The sequence below is a fragment of the Anastrepha ludens genome, chromosome 5 (assembly GCF_028408465.1).
Source record: "Anastrepha ludens isolate Willacy chromosome 5, idAnaLude1.1, whole genome shotgun sequence".
In the NCBI taxonomy this organism is placed as follows: Eukaryota; Metazoa; Arthropoda; class Insecta; order Diptera; family Tephritidae; genus Anastrepha; species Anastrepha ludens.
In genome coordinates, this window is record NC_071501.1 from 11,297,112 (window position 1) to 11,319,448 (window position 22,337).

Below are 22,337 nucleotides of genomic sequence, written 5' to 3' on the forward strand. Positions count from 1 at the left end.
TTAATGAAACATCCTAAGACATTAGCAAAGCTAATGGCACTTTAGAATTTTTCAAAAATATAAAAAATACCATCGACTTACCGAACTTTTTTACGACCCCTCGTATGTACAGCTGTAATTTTCAAATGAGCTCTACTAAAGTAGGAGCGGTATGTGACACATAGAAGTAGTCATACTCGTGCATGCATACATTCATATGCGCTTAGATCAGGCGGATCATTACCATTCAATGTTGCAATAAAATTTAATACTTATGGCAGTCTGTATTTTCTTGCAATACGAGCGTGTGGAATTATTTCATACTAGAAGTGACAAAATCGATATGGTTTTATGAATGCTAAGCATGCGAGCCCAATAAGTTAAGAGAGAAGTTCCTTAAAAAGAGCAAAATAAAAAGAAGAACACACACAGCGTTGAGATAGACTCAATGGAACCACCAAGCCCATTACTTTCTAAGCGACTGGTTTGAAAAAAACTCACTGCCGTTTCGCACTTCCATCACGAAGCAGCTTAGCATAACTTAATGTCAAGGGGGCCAAATGTAAGGAGAAGTTAATATGAAAGATGGGTATTGATTTGCATACAATTTTTTGCATTTGTTTAGACTTGTGGCTATTTTTATTTATTTACTAGTAAAAGAACTATAAATAATTCTTATAGGGTTATTTTTTGTGCGCCGAGGTTTTGAACTGATTTTATTTAAGGTTTGTAGCACCGGAGTATGTTGTTGTTGTTGTTGTTGTTGTGGTGGTTAGTCATGGGAACTATGAGTCAAATGTGACTGCTCAGGATGTAAATCGGGTTGAAAACTCCGAGGGTTAGATATAATGGAAATAGACGTTTCCCACTTCAGATTTCACGCTTTCGAAGCTTTCTTCTTTTAGGTTATAATGCACGTATTGGACGCGTTTTTGGCTGCAAACACTTGCCACATCAACCAATCAACCAACTTTTATATGTGCTTCAAAATACAATATCAGAGTGAGTGCAATAAAATTCGATATACTGGGTTGTCCATATTCGATGGACCCGACGGATTTCGATGACTCTTTAGGCCCATTCCAATCGACGAGGCTTGTCCGCAGGCAACAATCTTTGCGTTAATTTAATCTTATACGGGAATCAATGCAAATCAATGCGGATAATTCGTTGTAAAGTTGTCCGAGCAATGCCTAACTGCTGAGAACAGCGATTTTGGGATGTCCTTGGCGTCGTCTCAACACTGGCCCGTACAAGAGCAATATTCTCATCCGATCGCCTTGGTCGGTTTTAATTTAGCCTCTTTGGATTAGAAAGAGTATCACCAGTCGAAAACCTTTCGTACAAACGTTTAATGGTGTTCTTAGAAGGCGCACTTTTCACATTATTTAATTTTTTATACGCACGTTGAGTCTTCACAATTGGCTTCTTCTGTTGAATGTAAATTTCAACAATTTGGGAGCGCTCGCCTGGCGTGTACTGTTCCATGGTAAAAATCTGCTTGGACTGACAAACAAATATGTAAGCTACTTATCCTTAAAGAAATCGTAAGGAAAGCAAACGAAAGATGGTGTCATGAAGCCACCTGCAAAATCGCCCATCAACTGTGGCCGACTCTTAGTGCTAAACGCACAGAGTCTCTGCTAAGCCAAAATAAACACAGTCTTAGCACACTGATTTCAGTCATAACGGGACATTGCCTAATAGGTAGGCACGCCCAAAGGATGGGTGTGCAAGCACACGACTTCTGTAGAAGTCGAAGAGGAAGAGACAATCTTACACCTTCTGTGCCATTGTCCTGCTCTATCCAGATGGAGATTTGCTATTGTCCTGCTCTATCCAGACGGAGATTTGCTATTCTAGGCAGATAATTTTTTAACGAATTGGAAGATCTCAGTTCCGGACACAATAGTTTCAGGAGAAATAGTGAAAGCTCCCCACGCGGCATCACAATGGGCTATGAGCCTGAGTGTGTCCCACAGGACAACCGCTTCAACCTAACCTAACCTATACCAAGATTGGCATTTGGATCCATTACTCACCTAAAATTGACCTCATCTCTGGGGATACCGATGACATACATACATATGTAGGTATTAAAATTAAGTCAACCGAATTCTAAATTGTTTAATCAACTTTGTTTGGATTGTAAAAGCTGGCAGGACAGAAATATTTAGTGGAGGATGAAAATATATGAATTATCGCGCATGTGAGTTAAGGTAGCTCGGCACTCCTTTTGAAAGGCTCTACAAAGCTACATGGCGAGCCGTGAAGTAAAAACTCCGTATCATTCGCTGTGGAACCACACACAGACTGCATAGAATGCTCGAATCGAAAGATTCGCAAAATTATATAGCAAAATGTGCAACCGCAAACCAGAAAGTGCTTTGAACCCAAAAGGAATATAAAATGTAAATCATCTCATTATTCTGTTAACTTCAATACTTTGATCAGTAAGTTCCCGGAATAACCGCCAAGTGACGCTTTACGTCAACTGATTGAGTTCTGGTTTTTATAAAGGACTTTTCTATGAATTTATCTCTCAACAGAGCTAAGGATCCGCATAGGCACTTCATTATAGTCATAACCAAGGTAAGCACAAGCTGATTTTTATGAGGGCAGAAACTAAAATTTCAATGCTCCCATAAAACCATTTCTCAATTATTTGTACCATAAATCATAACGCTTTCCATTAAATGAAACAAAAATTCAAAAATGTTCAACCAGTGACTCCATGTAAACACGCTTTTAGCATTAATTTATAAGACATTTGCATTGGGTGTTAAAAATTCGAAGCCTGAATCTTTTCACTCGCTTTGTTTTCTCGCCTGGGCACTTCCGGCAACTGGCGCTGCTGGCAATAAAATAAATAATAAAAAAATTATAAAAAAAAATATATTTTTCTACACGCGAAATGTCGCTTTTGGTTGAATTTTATTATTCTTAGCTTAAAAAATGCTAAACTTGTCATGCAACAATTTGATAAATAGTCAACGAAGTTCACTAAAAGGGTGGAATATGCATTTAACGAATGAAAGGATCGATAGCGAAAATTTCGGAGATACTATTAGATATACAGTGCTGTTCATAATAATAGCATCGCATTAAACTCGACCCATTGCTCGAAAGTTATTAATTTTAGTGCATAACAAAAAGTGTCAATTAGGTTAGGTTGTCAATGCTTCATCAACAAATGCTTGAAGATATGAATACAGAATATTCTCGCCCAACATAAAAAATAACACGCGGAAATGAAGTTGGATAGGCCTCTTAGAAAACCGCCCCACAACATCACAAGAATGGCTCTAAATTGGAGTCCTCGCGGAAGCAGAAGCCGCAGCCGACCAAAAGCAATGAATTATTATTTTTCTCCAAACTTATATAAAGGTCAAATTGGCGGCCGCCGTAGCTGAGTGGGTTGGTGCGTGACATTCGGGATTCAAAGAGAGAACGTAGGTTCGAATCTCGGTGAAACACCAAAATTAAGAAAAACATTTTTCTTATAGCGGTCGCCCCTCGGCAGGCAATGGCAAACCTCCGAATGTATTTCTGCCATGAAAAAGCTTCTCATAAAAAATATCTGCCGTCGGAGTCGGCTTGAAACTGTACGGAACAACATCAAGACGCACGCCACAAATAGGAGGAGGAGCTCGGCCAAACTCCTAAAAAGGGTGTACGCTCCAATTACATATATAGTATATATAATATAAAGGGCCGATATTTTTCTTTATCAGTATAGCACTGATTTTAATACGAACCCGACTGTACATTAAAAGGTGAATTCCAAAATAAACAAGACTGGGGTGATAAAAATGTTTTCCTTGGCGCCATCTTTTTAATGTGTGAGTGCGTTTAAAGTTACATTCCCAGCTGACTTGGCATTCGATTCAGTGCAAGTGAAGTTATTGCGTCTAAAGTGTCAGTATGGTTGTGTCAGTGGTACGAAACTGAGTTTCGAACAAAGAGCTAATATCAAATTTTGCTTTAAAATCCGTAAAACGTTTATTTCAAACATTTGAATTGATGAAAATAGTTTATAGCGATGATTGTCTATCTCGTGCCGGAGTTCATGGATGGTTTACACGCTTCAGAGATGGATGAAAATTAACATACGGGCCGCCCAAAATCAGTAATCACCGAAAACTCCATCGAAATTGTTCGTAAATTAATCAAAAATGAACCGAAATCATCGTTGTAGTTCATGGAATCGGTAGTTCAACATCGCTTTTTGCATTTTAACTGATCATTTGTTCTTAACTGAGGATCAAAAATTGCTCTGAATTCAACATTCGAAAGACCTCATCAAAGAGGCGAGAAACGAGAACTTCCTTTACAAAATTGTAACTGGTGATGAAAAGAGGTGTTTCCAACATGAATCTAAGCGCCAAAGTGTCGAATGAAAGGCACCAGACGAGCCACCACCCACAACATCACGTTTAGAGAAGTCAAAAATCAAGTCGATGCTCATTTGGTTTTACGATTCCAAGGGAGTTCGTGCCAACGGGCCAAACCGTCAATGCAATTTTCTATCTTGGCGTTTTGAAGCGTTTGTTGCATCGCATTCGTCGAATTCGCCCTGAATACCGCAAAGCAGGAAGCTGGCGCTTATTGTATGATAATGCACCGTCCAATCGATCCACTCTTGTGACTGATTTTTTGACTAGAAATCGCATTTTAACCATCAATCACTCACCGCATTCGCCTGATATGGCACCCTGTGATTTCTACCTATACGGAAAATTGCATTTGGCCATGTAAGGAAAACGTTTTGCGTCCGTAGAGACCATCCAAAAGGCTTGTACCGACATTCTGAAGATCATTCCGGTCAATGACCTGAAACACTCTTTCGAAAAGCTTTTAGAACGCGCAAAACAGTGTATCGAGGCCAGAGTGGATCATTTTGAATAAATAAATTCGAAGAACAACTCAGAACAAAGCTCTTGTCGTTTGTACGAGTATTGGGTAGTCGAAAAAGTCTTTTCGTATTTTGTCAATAGATGTCGTTGGAGTTCAAAAATGAGTGAAAATAATGAAGAAATTCGCTATATTTTGAAATTTTTGTATAAAAAAGGGAAGAATGCCACGCAAGCCACCAATGAAATTTGTGAAGTTTACGGAGACGATGCTGTATCAGTTCGTGTAGCACAACAATGGTTCGCTCGCTTCCGTTCTGGAAACTTCGATGTGAAAGATGCACCTCTCTCCGGTCGACCTATCGTTGAAAAGTCGATGAAATTATGGAAAAGATTGACCAGGACCTTCACATAAGCTGCCATGACATCGCCAAGGCACTAAACATTCATCATCAAACGGTTTTGAATCATTTAAAAAAGGCTGGTTACAAAAAGAAGCTCGATGTTTGGGTACCAAATGAATTGTCTGTGAAAAATTTAATGGACCGAATTAACATCTGCGATTCTTTGCTGAAACGAAATGAAATCGAACCATTTCTGATGCGAATGGTAACAGGAGACGAAAAGTGGATCAAATACGACAATAATGTGCGAAAAAGATCATGGTGCAAGGGTGGTGAAGCTCAACAAATGGTCGCAAAGCCAGGATTGACGCCTCGAAAGGTTAGGCTGTGTGTTTGGTGGGATTGGAAAGGAATCATCCACTATGAGCTGCTCCAGCCTGCTCGAACGATTGATTCTACACTTTACTGTCAACAACTGATGAGATTGAAGCAAGCAATTGAAAAAAAAACGGCCAGAACTGATCAGCAGAAAGGGGCCACACACATCTTTGATGACTCGGCAAAAACTGGGAGAGCTTGGTTGTGAAGTTTTGATGCATCCACCGTATAGCCTTGACCTTGCACCATCGGACTACCATTTGTTTCGGTCAATGCAGAACTCCCTTAATGGAGTAAAGTTGGCTTCAAGAGAAGCCTGTGAAAATTACTTGTCGCAGTTTTTCGCCGAGAAACCACAAAAGTTTTACACTGATGGAATAATGTCTCTAGAAGAAAAATGGCAAAAGGTGGTCGACCAAAATGGTACATATTTGGTTTAATAAAGTTCATTATAAATATAAAAAAATGAGTTGAAGTTTGGTTAGAAATACGAAAAGACTTTTTCGACTACCCAACTGACTGAGCTAAATCTTGTTTATTTTGGACTTCACCTTGTTCATACATACATACATTATACACAATTGCACATGCACATTTGTTTATAGTCGCAGTGAGCTATTAAATTATTTTCGGGCAGTAAAAGTTATGAGGATTTAGAAAATAAGTTTTATGGATTGTGTCTGGTTGTAAATATTATCTACATACATATACACAGGCACTCATACGTACTTAAAAGAGTGGTGTATTGTAAAAATATTTACAGCGTCACTTTTAGTTCGAACGCGGTAATAAGCGGCCAATTGGAAGGGGCATAAGAAAATACTTCAGAATGAAAGGTCAAAGCAGCTGGCAAAAAATACAGAAATAAAGTAGTACATACATATATTGTATAATATAAGTATGTATGTAAATATGCATCTGTGTATGTAAATCCATCACTAAGCTACCACCATATGTTCGTTTCATCAATACAACACACCGGCCGGCATGTGCGCTCCTCACAACTAATGAATTTCTATTGTCGGCTGCATTCATTTTTTTGGTTATATTTTTCTGTAAACTTTTCTTTTCCTGTATCACCACAAGCAATGTGGTATATTCTAGAATTGTAAAGCCTAAAATAAAACTCGCAACTATTGATCGCTGTATTTTGCATTGCGGATGTCTGTTTATTTTACTCATTTCAGTCAAAGTCATAGTCAATATATGCGGGCAGGCAGTGTCGTCATGGCAAACTGTCGACTTCCCAGTTGATTTAAATTAGCCAAATGGCATTTAAATGTTATTTCTCCTTTATTTGCCCTTTGGCTGTATTTGTTTTGTAAGTAAATAACTTTTAGCCTAATCACACATGCACACATTTGCTGTTATAATGGAAACAAAAAGCAAGAATATTTCATACAACTTATTAATTATTACAAATAAGCAATCGAATTTTCGAAAGCCAACAACTTCGCTTAATAATTTAATAAATTTGTTAATGATTATTGAATGAGTACTTCAATGAAAAGTTAATGTAGACATTAATTTTTGACTTCACAAATGTTTCAAGCAAGCAATAATTTGCTGCTGCAAATTTATATGAAGTGGAAAGGCAGGAAAGGAAAATTATAAACATAATTCCGCAAATTGCTTTCTATTTATTATTCGAGCATCTTAAATACCTATGAACGCAGGCAATAACCGCCTACATCGAAAATAATGTCCGAATCAATTTTTTTTATAAATTATTGTAGAAAAGTAGAGGTCTCACGTAAATATGCTATGTGCTCATACTTTTGTTATTGTGTGTAGACTCAATAGCTTCGTAAGTCGACTAGGCAGTAATTGCTTGTGGCCACAGATATTGTGATAAATGGGATCTTTTTTGCCACATTCCGACATCCCTACCTGAGGGTTTTAAATATACAGTTCACATGAAATTTTGGACTTGCCATAAAATTATAGGAAAACTTGAAACAACATAAAAATAAACTGTTTAAATAAAAGAAAGCTTATCGGAGAGCTGAGGATTTTATATGAAATTTCGGACTTGCTATAAAATTATAGGAAATTTTAAGCCAACCAAATATAAACTTTTGCAATGAAAATTGGTCATTGGAGGTTTGGGAGGTTCACATGAAAATTTGGACTGGCCGTAATATTATTTGACAATTTAGACCAACATAAATATAAACATTTGTAATGAAAATGGGCCACTTGAGATTTATATGAAATTTTGGGCATGCTATAAAATTATAGGAAAACTGAAACCAACATAAATATAAACTATTGTTTTGAAAATGGCTCATAGAGGAGCAGGGCGATTTACATTACATTTTGGAGTTGCCATAAAAATTATAGGAAACTTTAAGCCAACCAAATACAAACTTTTGCAACGAAAATTGGTCATTGGAGCGTAGGGAGGTTTACATGAAAATTTAGACTTGCCATGAAATTGTAGAAAAAATTAAACCGCCATATATGTATGTATATAAACTCTTTTATAAAAAAGCTCATTGGAGAGTGCGGCGATTTAATTAAAATTTTAGAGTTGCCATAAAATTATAGGAAAACATAAAAAAAGCTCATTGAAGAGCAGGGTGGTTTACATAAAATTTTGGAACTGCCATAAAATTATAGGAAAACTTAAACCAACAAAAATATGAAGTTTTTTCATAAAAAAAGAGCTCATTGAAGAGCAGGGTGGTTTACATGAAATTTTGGAGTTGCCATAATATTATAGGAAAACTTAAACCAACCGAAATATAAATTTTTATAATGAAAATGGCTCACCGGTGTACCAGGCGGAAAATTTAGACTTGCTATAAAATTATAGGAAAATGTATACCAACTTATATATAAAAAATGCTAATAAAAAAAGCTCATTGAAGAGCTAGGCGGTTTCTCACTACTATGAATTTAGCTCGAATGCTTCAAATTCGCTTTTTTCGTATATTTTTTTTTGTGAACTCAAATCAAATTTGCCTACTTAAAAAAGTCGTATTCCCTAATTTTGGTTTTCTCACCACCAATATTCGCAGCCAACCTAGTTCGAGCGCATATTTCTGCTCCAACATTTTTGGCATTTTTCGTGCCTTGGCCACCTTTTCACATATGCACACAGATACACATTTATACACAACAATTCAGCTCAGCAAATGTTTAGTAAGAAAATACCTCGTTCCAACAAGTTTTAGTGAGTCATATTTTTGCAATATTACCGCAAAGCAATAAAGTCCGGGGAACCTTCAAAGTCATGTTTTTCACTGCTGACTTTTTACTTCTGATTTCGACCGGCATTGTAACAGCTTGTACAAGTACATACTTACATATTAGGTATGTATGTTGTTTATCTATTGTACAAACATACACAATCACTCACACATTATGTGCACTCGAACACTCCCAGGCCCACACCGCGTTATTGCCATCAAACTCTTTAAAGTATCTGTATTTTTTGTCTAAATTTGGTGTTGGAGTGAAGAAGTTTTTTCAGGCAAAGCTTTTATACTTGAATCATTATGCGCTCAACACACAAAGAGGTGTACATATGTACATACATACATATGTATGTACATAAGTGGTCTGATAATATTTATGTACGTCAAGGTTCCACGAAACTTATTGCAGCATTATATATTTTTTTTTTGTGTGTTTTGCACCATGGCTTTTGTTAGTTACTGTAGTTTTTGTGGCAACTGTGAACTGTAACGGATGCTGATGCTGATTTTTTAATGTAATGAAAAAAATGCTTTTTTGTTGTAAAAGATACTGAAACAACTTAAAAATATTTTTGAAAGCGATGGTTGCAAGAAGCGGAGGCGTCAATGACGAAACTTTTACAAAAATAGAAGACAACAAAAGTATTTGGGACAAGTGGAAAATCTTGAAATAGAAATTAGAGGTTGGAAAGAAAGCAAAGAAAATATGGTAGTGTATTTTCGATTTTAATGAAAAACGCTTTCCATAGTCTTTTGTAATCAAATTTGTGGCTTGCCATAAAATTATAGGAATTTTAGACATATATTTTAAAATTTTTATTTTTAAACTTTTTTAAATTTTTATTAAAAATTTTTTTTTAATTTTACATTTTTAACTTTAAATTTTTTACTGAAAATGGTTTCGAAAGAAAATGCAAAATGTTGCTTGCTGAAAAAATTATGGATAAAATAATATGTAATTGAAGAAGCTTTGATAAATGATTCTCAGCGTTGGTTCTGCGAAATTCGAAGAGTAAGGACAGATTCCATGAAAATCTTACAATAAAAAATGTTTACCATTATGTTACGATCATTTGAAGACAAATTTTGAGCTTCCTATAAAATTTTAACAAACTGAATGACATAAAAAATATTCACCATTATTTTATAATCATTTGCAGTCAAATTTTGAACTTCCTATAAAATTATAGCAAACTAAATGATAGCTGCGTATACAGAAAATGACTTATTGGAGCTGTAAGCAAGAAACAGCAGTGAGCTTTAGACATTTTCAGTAAAATTTATAACTTCCTATAAAATTATAGCGCATAAAAATATAAATTTTTGTACTGAAAATGACTTATTGGAGCTGTAAGCAAGAAATAGCAGTAAGCTTTAGACTTGCTATAAAATTATTGCACATTACAATACAAATTTTTGTAATGAAAATGACTTCGAAAGAAAATGCAAAATGTTGCTTGCTAAAAACATTATGGAATAAATAATATGTACTTGAAGCTTTGATAAATGATTGTCAGAGTTGGTTTCGCGAAATTCGAAGAGTAAGGACAGATTCCATTAAAATCTTACAATAAAAAATATTCACGATGTTTTATAATCATTTCAAGAGAAATTTTAAACTTCCTATAAAATTATAGCAAACTGAATGATAGAAAAAATGTTCACCATTGCTTTATAAGCATTTGCAGTCAAATTTTGAGCTTCCTATAAAATTATAGCAAACGAATTGATAGATGTGTATAAAGAAAATGTCTTATTGGAGCTGTAAGCATGAGCTTCAAACTTGCTATAAAATTATAGCAAATTAAAATATAATGTTTTGTACTGAAAATGGTTTATTGTACAAGAAATAGCAATGAGCAAGAAAAAACAATGAACTTTAGACTTGCTATAAAATTATAGCAAGTTTAAATATAAATTATGTGTGTTCTATAAATATTATGGAATAATTTATATAAAAATAGTATTTCTGTGACTTGCGAAACGGTCGTTTTCAATTGATATGCCAAGTTTTTAAGTTAAATGTTCCAAGTAAAGTATAGGTTTGCTATAATTTGTTAAAGCTTTATACACCCAACTCTGATTAAGAAAATATGCTACTCTTATCACGGCTCCAGCCGCATGCTGTCAAAACTTTTGCCGGATAATCCGTTTTTAGTAATAAACACGAACGCATGCCGAGTTCTTTTTTCCTATTACATGGATTTTTTATGCATATAAATATGGTCAATGCTTTTCGAATTCACCTTAGTAATGGATTTCAATTTAAAAAATATTTACGTAAAACGAGTCTAATTCTAAGTCACCCATTTGATGATTTTGAAATGAGCCAGCCCAAGAACTCATGAACTTTTGTGGCTTATACATACATATATATGTATGTCTGTGTGTTTGCATATATGTGTGTTTGTATGCGTGTATGTAGTTGCTATGCAATAACCTTTTTTGTTATTCAGGGTTTAATTCTCTTTCTATTAGTATTTATTTTTGCTTTTTTGTTGCATAATTTCATTCACTGGTTAGCATTGACGCGAGGTGGTGCACAGTGTTGCGTTGCAGTTAAAATATCACTCAAAATCTTAAAACATCTTAGGAATGATTAATACAAAATTCAAGAATATATTCTTAGATGAAAAATGGAGTACCTTTGAGCATGGATTGGTGCCCGGGCTAGCAACTACGGTCAAGGAACACTAAGTGATAGAAAAAGTTCTTTCTAATAGCGGGCACTGCGCGACAGGCAATGGCAAGCATTCGAGAGTATTTCATGAAAAAGTACCTCATTAAAAGCATTTGTCGTACGGAGGCAGCGTAAAAATGTAGAGAAGGAGCACTGCAAGAATTACGTGGAGGAAGAAACAACTTTTCATCTCTCTCTCTCTTACTGTCCCGCAATGTGTGAGAGCAGACCTCAATATGTGAAAACAACTTTCTTAGATACTCGAAATTAGGTAGTAGCCGTTGGCTTGATGAAATCCATCGGGGATATCATTTGGCGCAACATACTAGAGGAGATAAGCCAAACTTGCACCCCATAGCGGACCAGCATCTTTAGCCGTTGTCTTCGATGGCCAAGAGGCGGGATTTTGTCGCATTGAGAGGAAATTATTATTATTTTATAATATATTATTTATACTATTTTATTATTATAAAATAATAATAATAATTTCCTTTCAATGCGACAAAATCCCTCATCTTGATCACATATTTAATATTTTGGTTAATCTGAGTGAAATATGCAAGCCTTCCTTCGCTCAAATGGTCATCCTTTGATAACGCACTTGAAGAAAATTAGACTCGAAAGATGCAAACAGCTTCTTCGGTGGCACGCGATCAACGGCCATGGAAATATTCTTTTCCCAGATGAGCAAATCTTCACTGTTGGAGAAGTTTTTAATAATCAAATCGACAAAATCTATGCTGAAACTTCTAAAGATGCATAAAATGTTGTTCCAAGGGTTCGGCGTGGCCACCTTCCAGCCTCCGTAATGGTTTGGTGAGCAATGTTTTGTAATGGCGTTACATCTCTTCATTTCTGCGAAAAAGGGCTAAGGCCGTGGTAAAAGTGTACCAAGAGGATGTCTTAGTGGATCTTCCAGTAAATTTCCGATCCGGCTCATAAGGCAAAAACCACCCAGCTGTGGCTAAAAATCAATATTCCTGGGTTCATAGCCGCAAAAGATTGGCCGCCTGGAAGCCCAGATCTGAAACCATTGGATTACAGTTTGTGGTCAGAATTGGAGAACATGGCCCATCGAAGACCTCACAAAAAGTTGGAAAGTCTCAAACAATTTTTGGTGCGAGCAACGACGTCTGTATCCATGGATATCGGTTGTGTAAAAGCAAATGGTGGCCACTTCGAACGAAAATTAAAAAAAAAATTTTTTTTTAATATTTTCATGAATAAATAAAAGTAACTTCATAAAAAAAAGTATTATACATATCGCACCCTAAATACAAAAGGGTCACAACTCAAAATTTTCCACACTCGAGCTTGACTTGTTTACAGTAGCACAGAAAACAAACTATGTGACATATCACGATGAAATTTGCCATGTAAGCTTATAACAGTCCTACCAAAAAACAAAAAATTTATTTTTGCCATATGTCATCCGCGGACCGTTTTATTGATAACGTCTCGTTCATATTTGAGCTGAAGTACATTTTGATTTGTGACCCTTTTGTATTTAGGGTGCGATATATTAACATTTTTATTTTTTGACATACATATTTATTTTTCTCTTTTTGTAGGTTATAATTGAATTGTTGGAAATTTATTATGGAACACAACGCTTTAAAATTATAGTGTTTTTCTATTCTTACACAATTAGCCACACAAATTGATTTTTTAAATAATGTTTTGATGTCGGATGAAGCGCATTTCCATTTAAATGGTTATGTCAACAAACAAAACTGTAGATTGTGTGGCTCTGAAAATCCAAAGGCAACATACCAACATCAGTTGCACCCATCTAAATGTACTGTTTGGTTAGAGTTATCGGTCCATATTTCTACGAAAATGAGGATGAAACGCCGGAATCGATTTCAGGAGCTTCTTAAAGAACATTGATTGAAAGCTTTTTGCGGGTAATGGCGGAGCAGTATTCTAATTTGTGGTTTCAACAAGACGGAGCAACTGCGCATACTGCTAGTCATTAGTAGGTCTTATTGGGCCCACCCTGTACTTGCATATCTATAACGAACTAATGGGGTGGACTAAGTAAGTACAATATTTAGCGACATACGAAACACTGTGACACGCAACGACGCCAATAGTCGTCTTACTCAAGTCGCGCTTCAGACGCGCCGACGTCAGCGAAACATTTGGACTTTTTTTTTTGTAGTTTTTAGTCTTTTTTGTCATTCACAGCATTCTTTATCTTCACATTTCGATTTCTACAATTTCTGCAGCTGAACGGTGGACTGAAAAAAAATGTTGCTTAACACAAAATGCGACTATTGTAAAGTTTGCGTTGTGGTTGTTTTTGTAGCTAATGTTATTTGTACGCTTCGTGGCGCATAGTTTTTTTGTTACGTAGCTTTTTTTTATTTTTTATTATTAGGCCATGTTTAAGCACCGAAACGCACCGAAACACACCGTAACAACAACCAAACGAAACTTGACGATTCGCGCCAATGATTAGAATGTACCAAGCCGAAGGTAGGCAGAAAATGGGCAAAACTTTAGGCTGCGGCACAAATGCAGAAACTAAAGCGAAGATTATAAATCATAAAACATTAGCGAATGCTAATTTCGTTATTTTCTGTTTTCTTCATTTTTTATTAGTGAACATTTTTACAGTTTATTTGCAATGCCTCGTAACTTGAAATAATTTCAAAGTGCTTTCAAATTTAGCTCATCACTGGAAGGAAATGGAGGCCGATAGTAGCGGTAGCACCACTGTTAGTTGTGTTTAATTTTTTTTATAAATGCAGTGAAATACAAATTCACAAATAAGCAGCAGAAAGCATAAAATTATGATAAGCTTATTGCCGTATACACAACACAGGTCGGCTGCGCTCGAGCCACATAACAAAGTATTGGGTTGACCTTGAAAATGGAAATAAATTCGAGATTTCAAATAAAATAACATTTAACAAAATGAAAAAAAAAACAATTTCAATTCATTAGAAGGAACACCGAAAACGTAAGCATAATAAAAAATTCATTGCCACGCTAAACAGGCCAAACTGGATTTCCAGCATGCGCGGCTCGCAATCAACAAATTCAGATTCAGAGGCGCGTTGGAAACAGTATTTAAAAATAAAACACAATGAGAATCGAGACAGCATAAACACCAAAAAAAAAAAATATATATATATATATACATATATATTTTAGGGCAATTTAATCACCAGGTCACATTTATTTTTATATTTAATTTTATTGCTATCGAAATTTCGGCGCTGAATGCAATAAACATTGGCTTAACGCTGAAAACTATTTCAATATTCCCGCATTCAATGTTGAATCGCCATAAGCACTCGTAAACAAAATTTACACAAAGATTGTATTATTTTTTCGAAAGAATTATTACGAAAACTTGTTTGCTAAGTCTTTTTTTTTACTTTTTAAGAAAAAATCTTAAATAATTGTTAATGAACGGAGCATGCGCTTGAGCTGTGCAAATTTAGTAATACTAGCAAGCCTGGCCGTCTGGAACTGCATTAAAAACAATTATACACATTTGCTATACAATTATTTCGGGTGTTTTTGTAAGAGCTGGAGAACTTGAAATTGTAATACAAAACAGAAATATTGTTGGAATGATTTTTTTTTATAATCTGGCAAAATGATGCCGCCAATGGTCTATGAACCTCGCGAACAGAAGTGTCAACACAGCTACCAAGTGCTACAAGCATTTTTTTATAAAAAAAAGTTTAACACTACACATTTCAAACACTATTTCGAGTACTTCTCAGTTACTATAAAATTATAGTAAATTTGTAGAACATTTAAATTCATAGTATGCACAACATAAAACATAATAGTAAACATCTCAAACAGTATTTCGCGTATTTCTCAGTTACTATAAAATTATAGTAAATTTGTAGAACATTTAAATTCATAGTATGCACAACATAAAACATAATAGTAAACATCTCAAACAGTATTTCGCGTATTTCTCAGTTGCTATAAAATTATAATTATTTTTAAAACATTTCATATCATAGTATACACAAAATAAAATATAACAGTGCACATCTCAAGCACTTTTTCAAGTGTTTCTCAGTAGCTATAAAATTATAGCAAATTTTTAAAATATTTCAATTCATAGTATACACAACATAAATTATAACAGTGCACATTGCAAACACTATTTCGAGTATTTCTCAGTTGCTATAAAATTATAGTTAATTTTTAGAACATTTAAATTCATTGTATAGACAACATAAAATATAACAGTGCACATCTCAAGCACTTTTTCGAGTATTTCTCAGTTGCTATAAAATTATATATTAGCAAATTTTTAAAACATTTCAATTCATAGTATACATATCACTCAATAATTTTAAGCACTTAAGAAGTTTGTTAAAAATGCTTCCAGCTTTTTATGCGATATTTGTAAATTATAGCAGGTACTTCAAGCACTCATTTCTAATAAATTTAATTTTTTTTTTATAAATTATATGTTATTTACGGTTATAAATAAATTTTGGAGCACCTTTGGATGCAGCAAGATATGTTAAGCATTTTTTATTTGCTATAAATTTATAGCAAACTTTTAACTCATTCGAAATGATAAAAATACTAATAAGTTCGCACTTTTTGGAGAAATGCATGATCATTATTCGGCACTTTTTAGCAAATTCATGCACATTTTTTTCTGCTATAATTTTATAGCAAATTTATTTAGTCACTTCAAATCACATTTTCGAAGAATCACAGCCATTTTATGGCTTTTTCACACTTTTTGACTCAAATCTTGAGACTTTTTATTGACTATTTATTTTTTTTAGCTGTTCTAGTAAATTTTCTTATCACTTAATTTCGAGAACACACAAAAGGGCACGCTTGTTTCTAAATACCACACAAATGCGGCAAAAAAATTAGCCATTCGAGTTTTTTTATTTGTGAAAACTCAAAAAGAAATTTTCAATTTTCTTCCACATCTAACACCTGGAAGCTTTTTATGACTTATGTACACATACACACACATATTTGTGAAATTAACGCTAGACTTTCAAATATTACATAAATTGGAAAATGATTCCTTTTTGCCAATTTTCGTTTTTTTCTTAATAAAAATTTGTTTGTCTCAAATCTTTATTAATATTCTAAAACTTTTGCGCATTGTCAACGTTGCTCTAGCTATTGTATTAAATATATGTATGTATGCATGCATTCAGGTGCAATATTTAATTAACTTTGTTGACCTGAATATGCATGCTTTGAGATTTTTTGACATCCAAATTTTCGTCACATAATAATTTCCGCTTGCATAGCAGTTACTGCATAAAAAACTGTGTAATTCCCACCATTAAAGTGTTAAAAAATTTCTGCTTTACTAATTTCTTATACAAAGTGACTTTTTCGCACAACACTAAACATTTTTTCTCATTTTCTTCAGCATTGATAAACATCCTTTTTTTATTTGTTTTCGTATTTTCAGCATTTTTGCTGCTCATAATTTTTGTATATTTTTCATTTGTAGCACATTTTGCGTGTGAATAAGATATTTCAGTCTTAACGTGTTGTTGCTGTTGAACGCACATTTTTCTTTTTTGTTGACCCACTCGAAAGTAGCACACAAATTATCTTATTTTTATTTGCATAACTTTTTAACTACAAATTCTCACACTGTTGCTGCAGACGTTAATGAACAGCGTCCCCTTTTTTGTTACTACGATTTTTATAGCTCTTTCTGCTCACTCACTAATGCTTGCTTTATGGGCTATAAAAAATTATAATATCGTATCATTTATATCACACAGTTCTACGAGTAGTAGCAGCATCCAGCTGACGTACGCATAAATAATTTCGGGGGAAAGTAAAATAATAGATTTTCCTTTGTTTGTATTTTTCCACAAAGTATTTATTTACAGACATATGCACATATGTATGTATGTATGTATGTACATATTTCTTATTTCGTAGTACTCACCCGCACAGGCACATTTTGCAGAGATTCGCCAAAGATCTGCGTTTACTGCGTCGTCGATTCTTCTGGTAATAGACGGTTGTAGAACCGTTTTCAGCATCCAATACTGTTTGCTGTAGCACAACACCCGCCCCACCACCAATACCGCCACCCCCGCTAGCACTTTCACTTGCAGCGACAGTGGCGCCTGTCGCCTCAAAACGTTTATGAGTACCACCACCACCACTTTGGCTACGCACACCAAGTGCTACAGACTCTGTGACACCGTGTCCGGACACACCGTCCACCCCACTTGTCGCACCGCCGCTACCGCGATACGACGTTTGCGTTGTCTGCGCCAATTTCGCCAGTTTCGCAGACGTACCCAATCCCGTATCGAAACCGCCAAAACTATGTCCCGTTGTTCTTGCTTGCTGTTGTTGTTGCTGTTTCGTTCTTGCGTATTTATCGCGCTCGCGACTACGTTCATTTCTGAGACGTACTTGCCCGGCAGCGCGGCCAAGACTGTTCGTTGTGTTGCCAAACAAATGGCTGAGGAAGCCCGTCGTCGTTTTGCTGCTGGTAGACGATGATGTCGCCGCTGACGTCGGCTGAGATGTTGAGTAATCATGGAGATAGTAGCGCGAGGTGGCAATGCTCCCGCGTTTCGCTTGTTGGCCGCGTCCACTGTGGCGTATGAGTAATTCAGTCTCAGAGTCAGAGTCTTCGGTTTCGCCATCGAAATCGCGTAACTGTAATTCACTATCGGCCACCATGGCAGTGTGGTTGAGCATTCAAAGAAGAACGCACGAAACGCAAACAAACAAAAAAATAAAGAAAAATTAATACAACAAAATACGAAAAACAAAAAAAATGCGAAACCACCGAAAATAGAGAGCAAACTGGAGGCAAAGAGCGTCAATACAATTTGAATAGTGGCTAAGAAGATAGAGAGCAGCGCAACGTTGGCGTCAAAGCGCGTTTTTCTTCTGGTTTTTGAGCACGCGCGACGAGAATTCCACTTGTTTGGTTACCTAGAGAGCGCGTTACAATGCTAATGCGATTTGATTTGTGTTTATTCGATATCTGTGCATGCAAGTGGTTGTTTTTGTTGTTTACTGCTATTTTAGTTACTTTTACTTTTAAATGAGTTTTTTTCTTTTTCTTTTGCTAAAGTGTTATATATATTTCTAATGACAACACCACGAATTAGCCGTGTTGCCAACACTTGACATTTCACTATTGCTGTTGCCTGCTGTTCTTCTTTACTCCTTCACTTTTTGCTATTTGCCGTTGGCGCACGGCTGTTGACTGCCTGCTACCGCTGCTGTGACGCTCAAGAGCTGTATGCATTTAATTTCAAGTGGTGTCTTTTAACTTTGCCAAGCAATTCAAATGTGCACCAGCCAATGTTCCGCGTTTTAACGACGTCGCCGTTTCGGTTATTGCTTTGCTACACACAACACATTTTATTTGCTTAAGTAATTTATGCCAATTGCTAGCAGACGATTGTTGTTGCTTTGCTTTGAGTCCTCACTGCTAGTGGCATTGATGAGTTGGAAGCTGCTGATGTCAGCGCTGATGATGTGCTTTTCTTTTCTCACTCCTCTTTGAAATTTGCACTCGCTTGTACGGAAGACGGTGTATAAAAGAATTTGAGTTGATTGATTTATTTATGAGTGTTGTTGAAGGGGTTTCGTTTCCATACATTTAATTTTTTTTAATTTTTTTTTTTTTTTTTATTATTTATTTTTTTATTATTTTTTTTTTATTTTATTATTTTTTTATTTTATTATTATTTTTTTTTTTATTATTATTTTTATTTTATGTTGTTTTATATTTGTGTTTATTGCTTTTCGGTTTGTATGTGAACCTTTAAATTTTGCATTCGTAAATGCGTAAGTTGCCTTAACGTTGGTTTTTACTATGCGCAGCTTTCAAAGCTTTTATTGAGCATTTTAAAATACAGGTAACTGATGAAAAATTTCATTGCACAAAAATGCCGGAAAAATGTCCCATACTATGTATGTATTAGCACTATGGACCTCGTTGAATAGCGAAATTATTTGCCAAGTTTGCGTTTTAACTTTGTTATCTGCAAAAAAAAAACACTTACGTAATTAATAAATAATTTTACATAAATAAATTTTGATATTTAATTTAATTTATTTATTCATTTAAGAATTATATTAGAAATTGGTTTTTAAAACCTACAAACTTATGCTGCGCCAGAGCAGACACTACCCTGCAAGAATTGGAAGATGGAAACTAATATACAATATATAAAATTTTCTTACTAATATATAAGTAAAGGGTTTTCCAATAAGACGTGTCATTTTGATATTCAAAGAAAAAATGCTATTTTTTAATACAAATGATCGGATGTTTATTTCATTATAAAGAGTAAGGTATGCCGTTAATAGTGAGAAAAAACATGAGGCAAATGACCACCACCATAACCGAATTGCAAAGTGGCTGCCCTATGTCCAGGATAGCCTCATGGATTCCATCTTTATACAAGGTGGCGCAAAAGTAACCTTGCGATGTTTTTTGGCTGTAATTAAAAAAAAAATTAAAAACTTGGATTCTTCTTGTGGATTATTTTTATTTGGTCTTTTAATTTTTTTTACATCAAGTCGAGAATATGATGTCATGTAAATGGCCGCCGCCACAGTTGATTGCCATCTGAGCCCTTTTTATGGCATTTTCCATCACTTTTGCCAAAACTTCCGGCGATAGGTCCTCACATTATTGACGGATATTGTCTTTAAGAGCTGCACGAGTCTGAGGCTTGTTGACATAAGCCCGCGACTTCAAAAAGCCTCACAAAAAGAAGTCTGGAGCGGTCAAATCAGGCGATCTTGCTGGCCAGTGCAAATTGCCAAAACGGGAGATTAGACGCCCGGGAAATGCGTCCATCAGCATATCGGTTGTGGCTTGTGCAGTGTATGCCGTTGCACCGTCCTGTTGGAACCACATGTTTTCCATTCCCAATTCATCAAGTTGTGGCAAAAAGAACTCGTTGCTCATTGCTCTATAGCGCTCACCATTCACAGTAACCGTTTGGCCCGCGACGTCTTCGAAGAAAAAAGGTCCGATGACTCCTCCAGCGAAAACAGCACACCATACAGTGACTTTGAGCGGGTGTAATGGCTCTTCGTGGGTTACACGCGGATTTTCAGTGCCCCAGAAGCGTAAATTTTGCTTATTTACATACCCGCTAAGATGGAAATGGGCCTCATCACTCATGATTATTTTTGATTAAAATCATCTTCTTGGTGGTGATTAAGGATGGCTTGAGCGTATATTAGACGCAATTGGCGGTCAGCAGCTAACAGCTGATGCACCGTCTGGACTTTGTACGGAAACATATTTAAATCTTGCACCAAAACTCGCTGTAAAGACCGTCGACTGATACCCATTTGCGTGGCACGTCGTCTTGTCGATGTCGACGGCGCTTCCATGACATCCTTAGCTACAGCAGCAATATTCTCTGCAGAACGGCTACTCCGGGGTCTGCCACGCCTGGCAGCATCTCGTGTTGTGCCAGTCTCTTCGAGGCGAGCGGCTAAACGTCGCAGTTTTTCACCAGTAGGCGTTGGACGGCGAGGAAAGCTGCGACGAAATTCGCGTTGTGCCAAAGTCACCAACCAATTATTGGTCAAATAAATAGTCAGCAATATTCCGCGTTCTGGAGCAGTGTAGCGTAACATTGTTTATTACGTGTATTTTGCATGTGTTTACTACACAAATGTCAAAACAGAACTGACATTAGGGGCCAATCGCAAAATTTATAGCATTTTCTGATAGGAGGATTACTTTAGCGCGACCTGTTATATATGTACATATAATTGGCGCTTACACCATGTTTTGGGTGTTTTGCCTAGCTCCTTTTCCTATTTGTGGTGTGCGTCTTGATACTGTTCCACAAATGGAGGGACCTAAAGATTTAAACCGACTCGGAACGGCAAATGGTTTCTATGCGGAGCTTTTTCAAGGCAGAAATACACGCAGAGATTTGCCATTGCCTGCCAAGTGGCGATTGCTATCAGAAAAACCTGTTCTGTCATTTTACACTTTCATGCACGGAGATTCGAACCTACGCACTCCCGAATGGTAGTCACGGACCAACTCATTTCGTTACGACGGCCGCTCGGACTTTACCATCGAACAAGATACAAGTAAACACACTCTTCTTCTTCCTATTTTTTGACAGGCACCCTTGGTGTGAGTTTGACAGGCAGTCAAGTGTGTCATGCTGTGAATGTTTGTTCTTTTTGTTAGAACCTATTGGCGGGATTGCCATGCCAAATAAAAATTTTTATGGTAACCTTAAAAACGATAGACGAATCGACGCACACAAAAAAAAATACAAAATAATATCTTTGACTTGGAAAATTTATAATAACAAATATTTTTAATATACATATTATATTTCTTAGCAATAATAATAATTTTCATTGAGAAATATCTGAATTTTTACGTGATTTTGAAGACTTTTTGATAGGATTTTCTATGAAATTTAATTATTTTTTAAGCAACCATGTTACGGGTGGAATCGGGTGATCTCAGCTGTGGGCATTTTTTGACAAACAGCTGACAGTATTTTTACTCATGGATCTGCACAATGGAGCTCGTTTTTGTTTAGTTATGCATTCGTCAGAGTTGCACTTCTCAAATTTGATATTTTTTTTGTAAGCTAAGAGCGCGCCGGTGCCCGCAGCATTGGAAATTTATGTAAGTATTGGGTACCTTTATGCTTGTCTATTCACAAGAAAATTTAATGAATTTTTCAAATCTGTGTTGCAAGATTGCGCAACCAAAATAAACCAAGTGATTAATACTACAAATATAAAATAATTATTTGTAAAATAAGAAATCTACCAAGCGGTTTTTAAGTTACAGTGATCACCAGCCAGTTCAAAAAAAACATAGTTTTGAGAAAAACGCATTTAAAGTTTTGCAAACGCTCTGGAGCGCCCGAGCGCGCTTTGTTAA

At 35.7% G+C, this 22,337-nt stretch overlaps 1 protein-coding gene across 6 annotated transcripts in view; it reads right to left on the minus strand.

Moving 5' to 3' along the window:
• Window positions 1-22,337, minus strand: part of LOC128864477 (probable phospholipid-transporting ATPase IIB) — a 96,118-nt gene that overhangs the window by 71,773 nt on the left and 2,008 nt on the right. For all 6 annotated transcript variants that reach the window (XM_054104152.1, XM_054104151.1, XM_054104155.1 and 3 more), the window contains exon 2: window positions 17,364-19,434. In XM_054104152.1, the coding sequence (XP_053960127.1) occupies window positions 17,364-18,133 (770 nt within the window). In that variant the 5' untranslated portion in view covers window positions 18,134-19,434. The remainder of the gene's footprint in view (window positions 1-17,363; window positions 19,435-22,337) is intronic.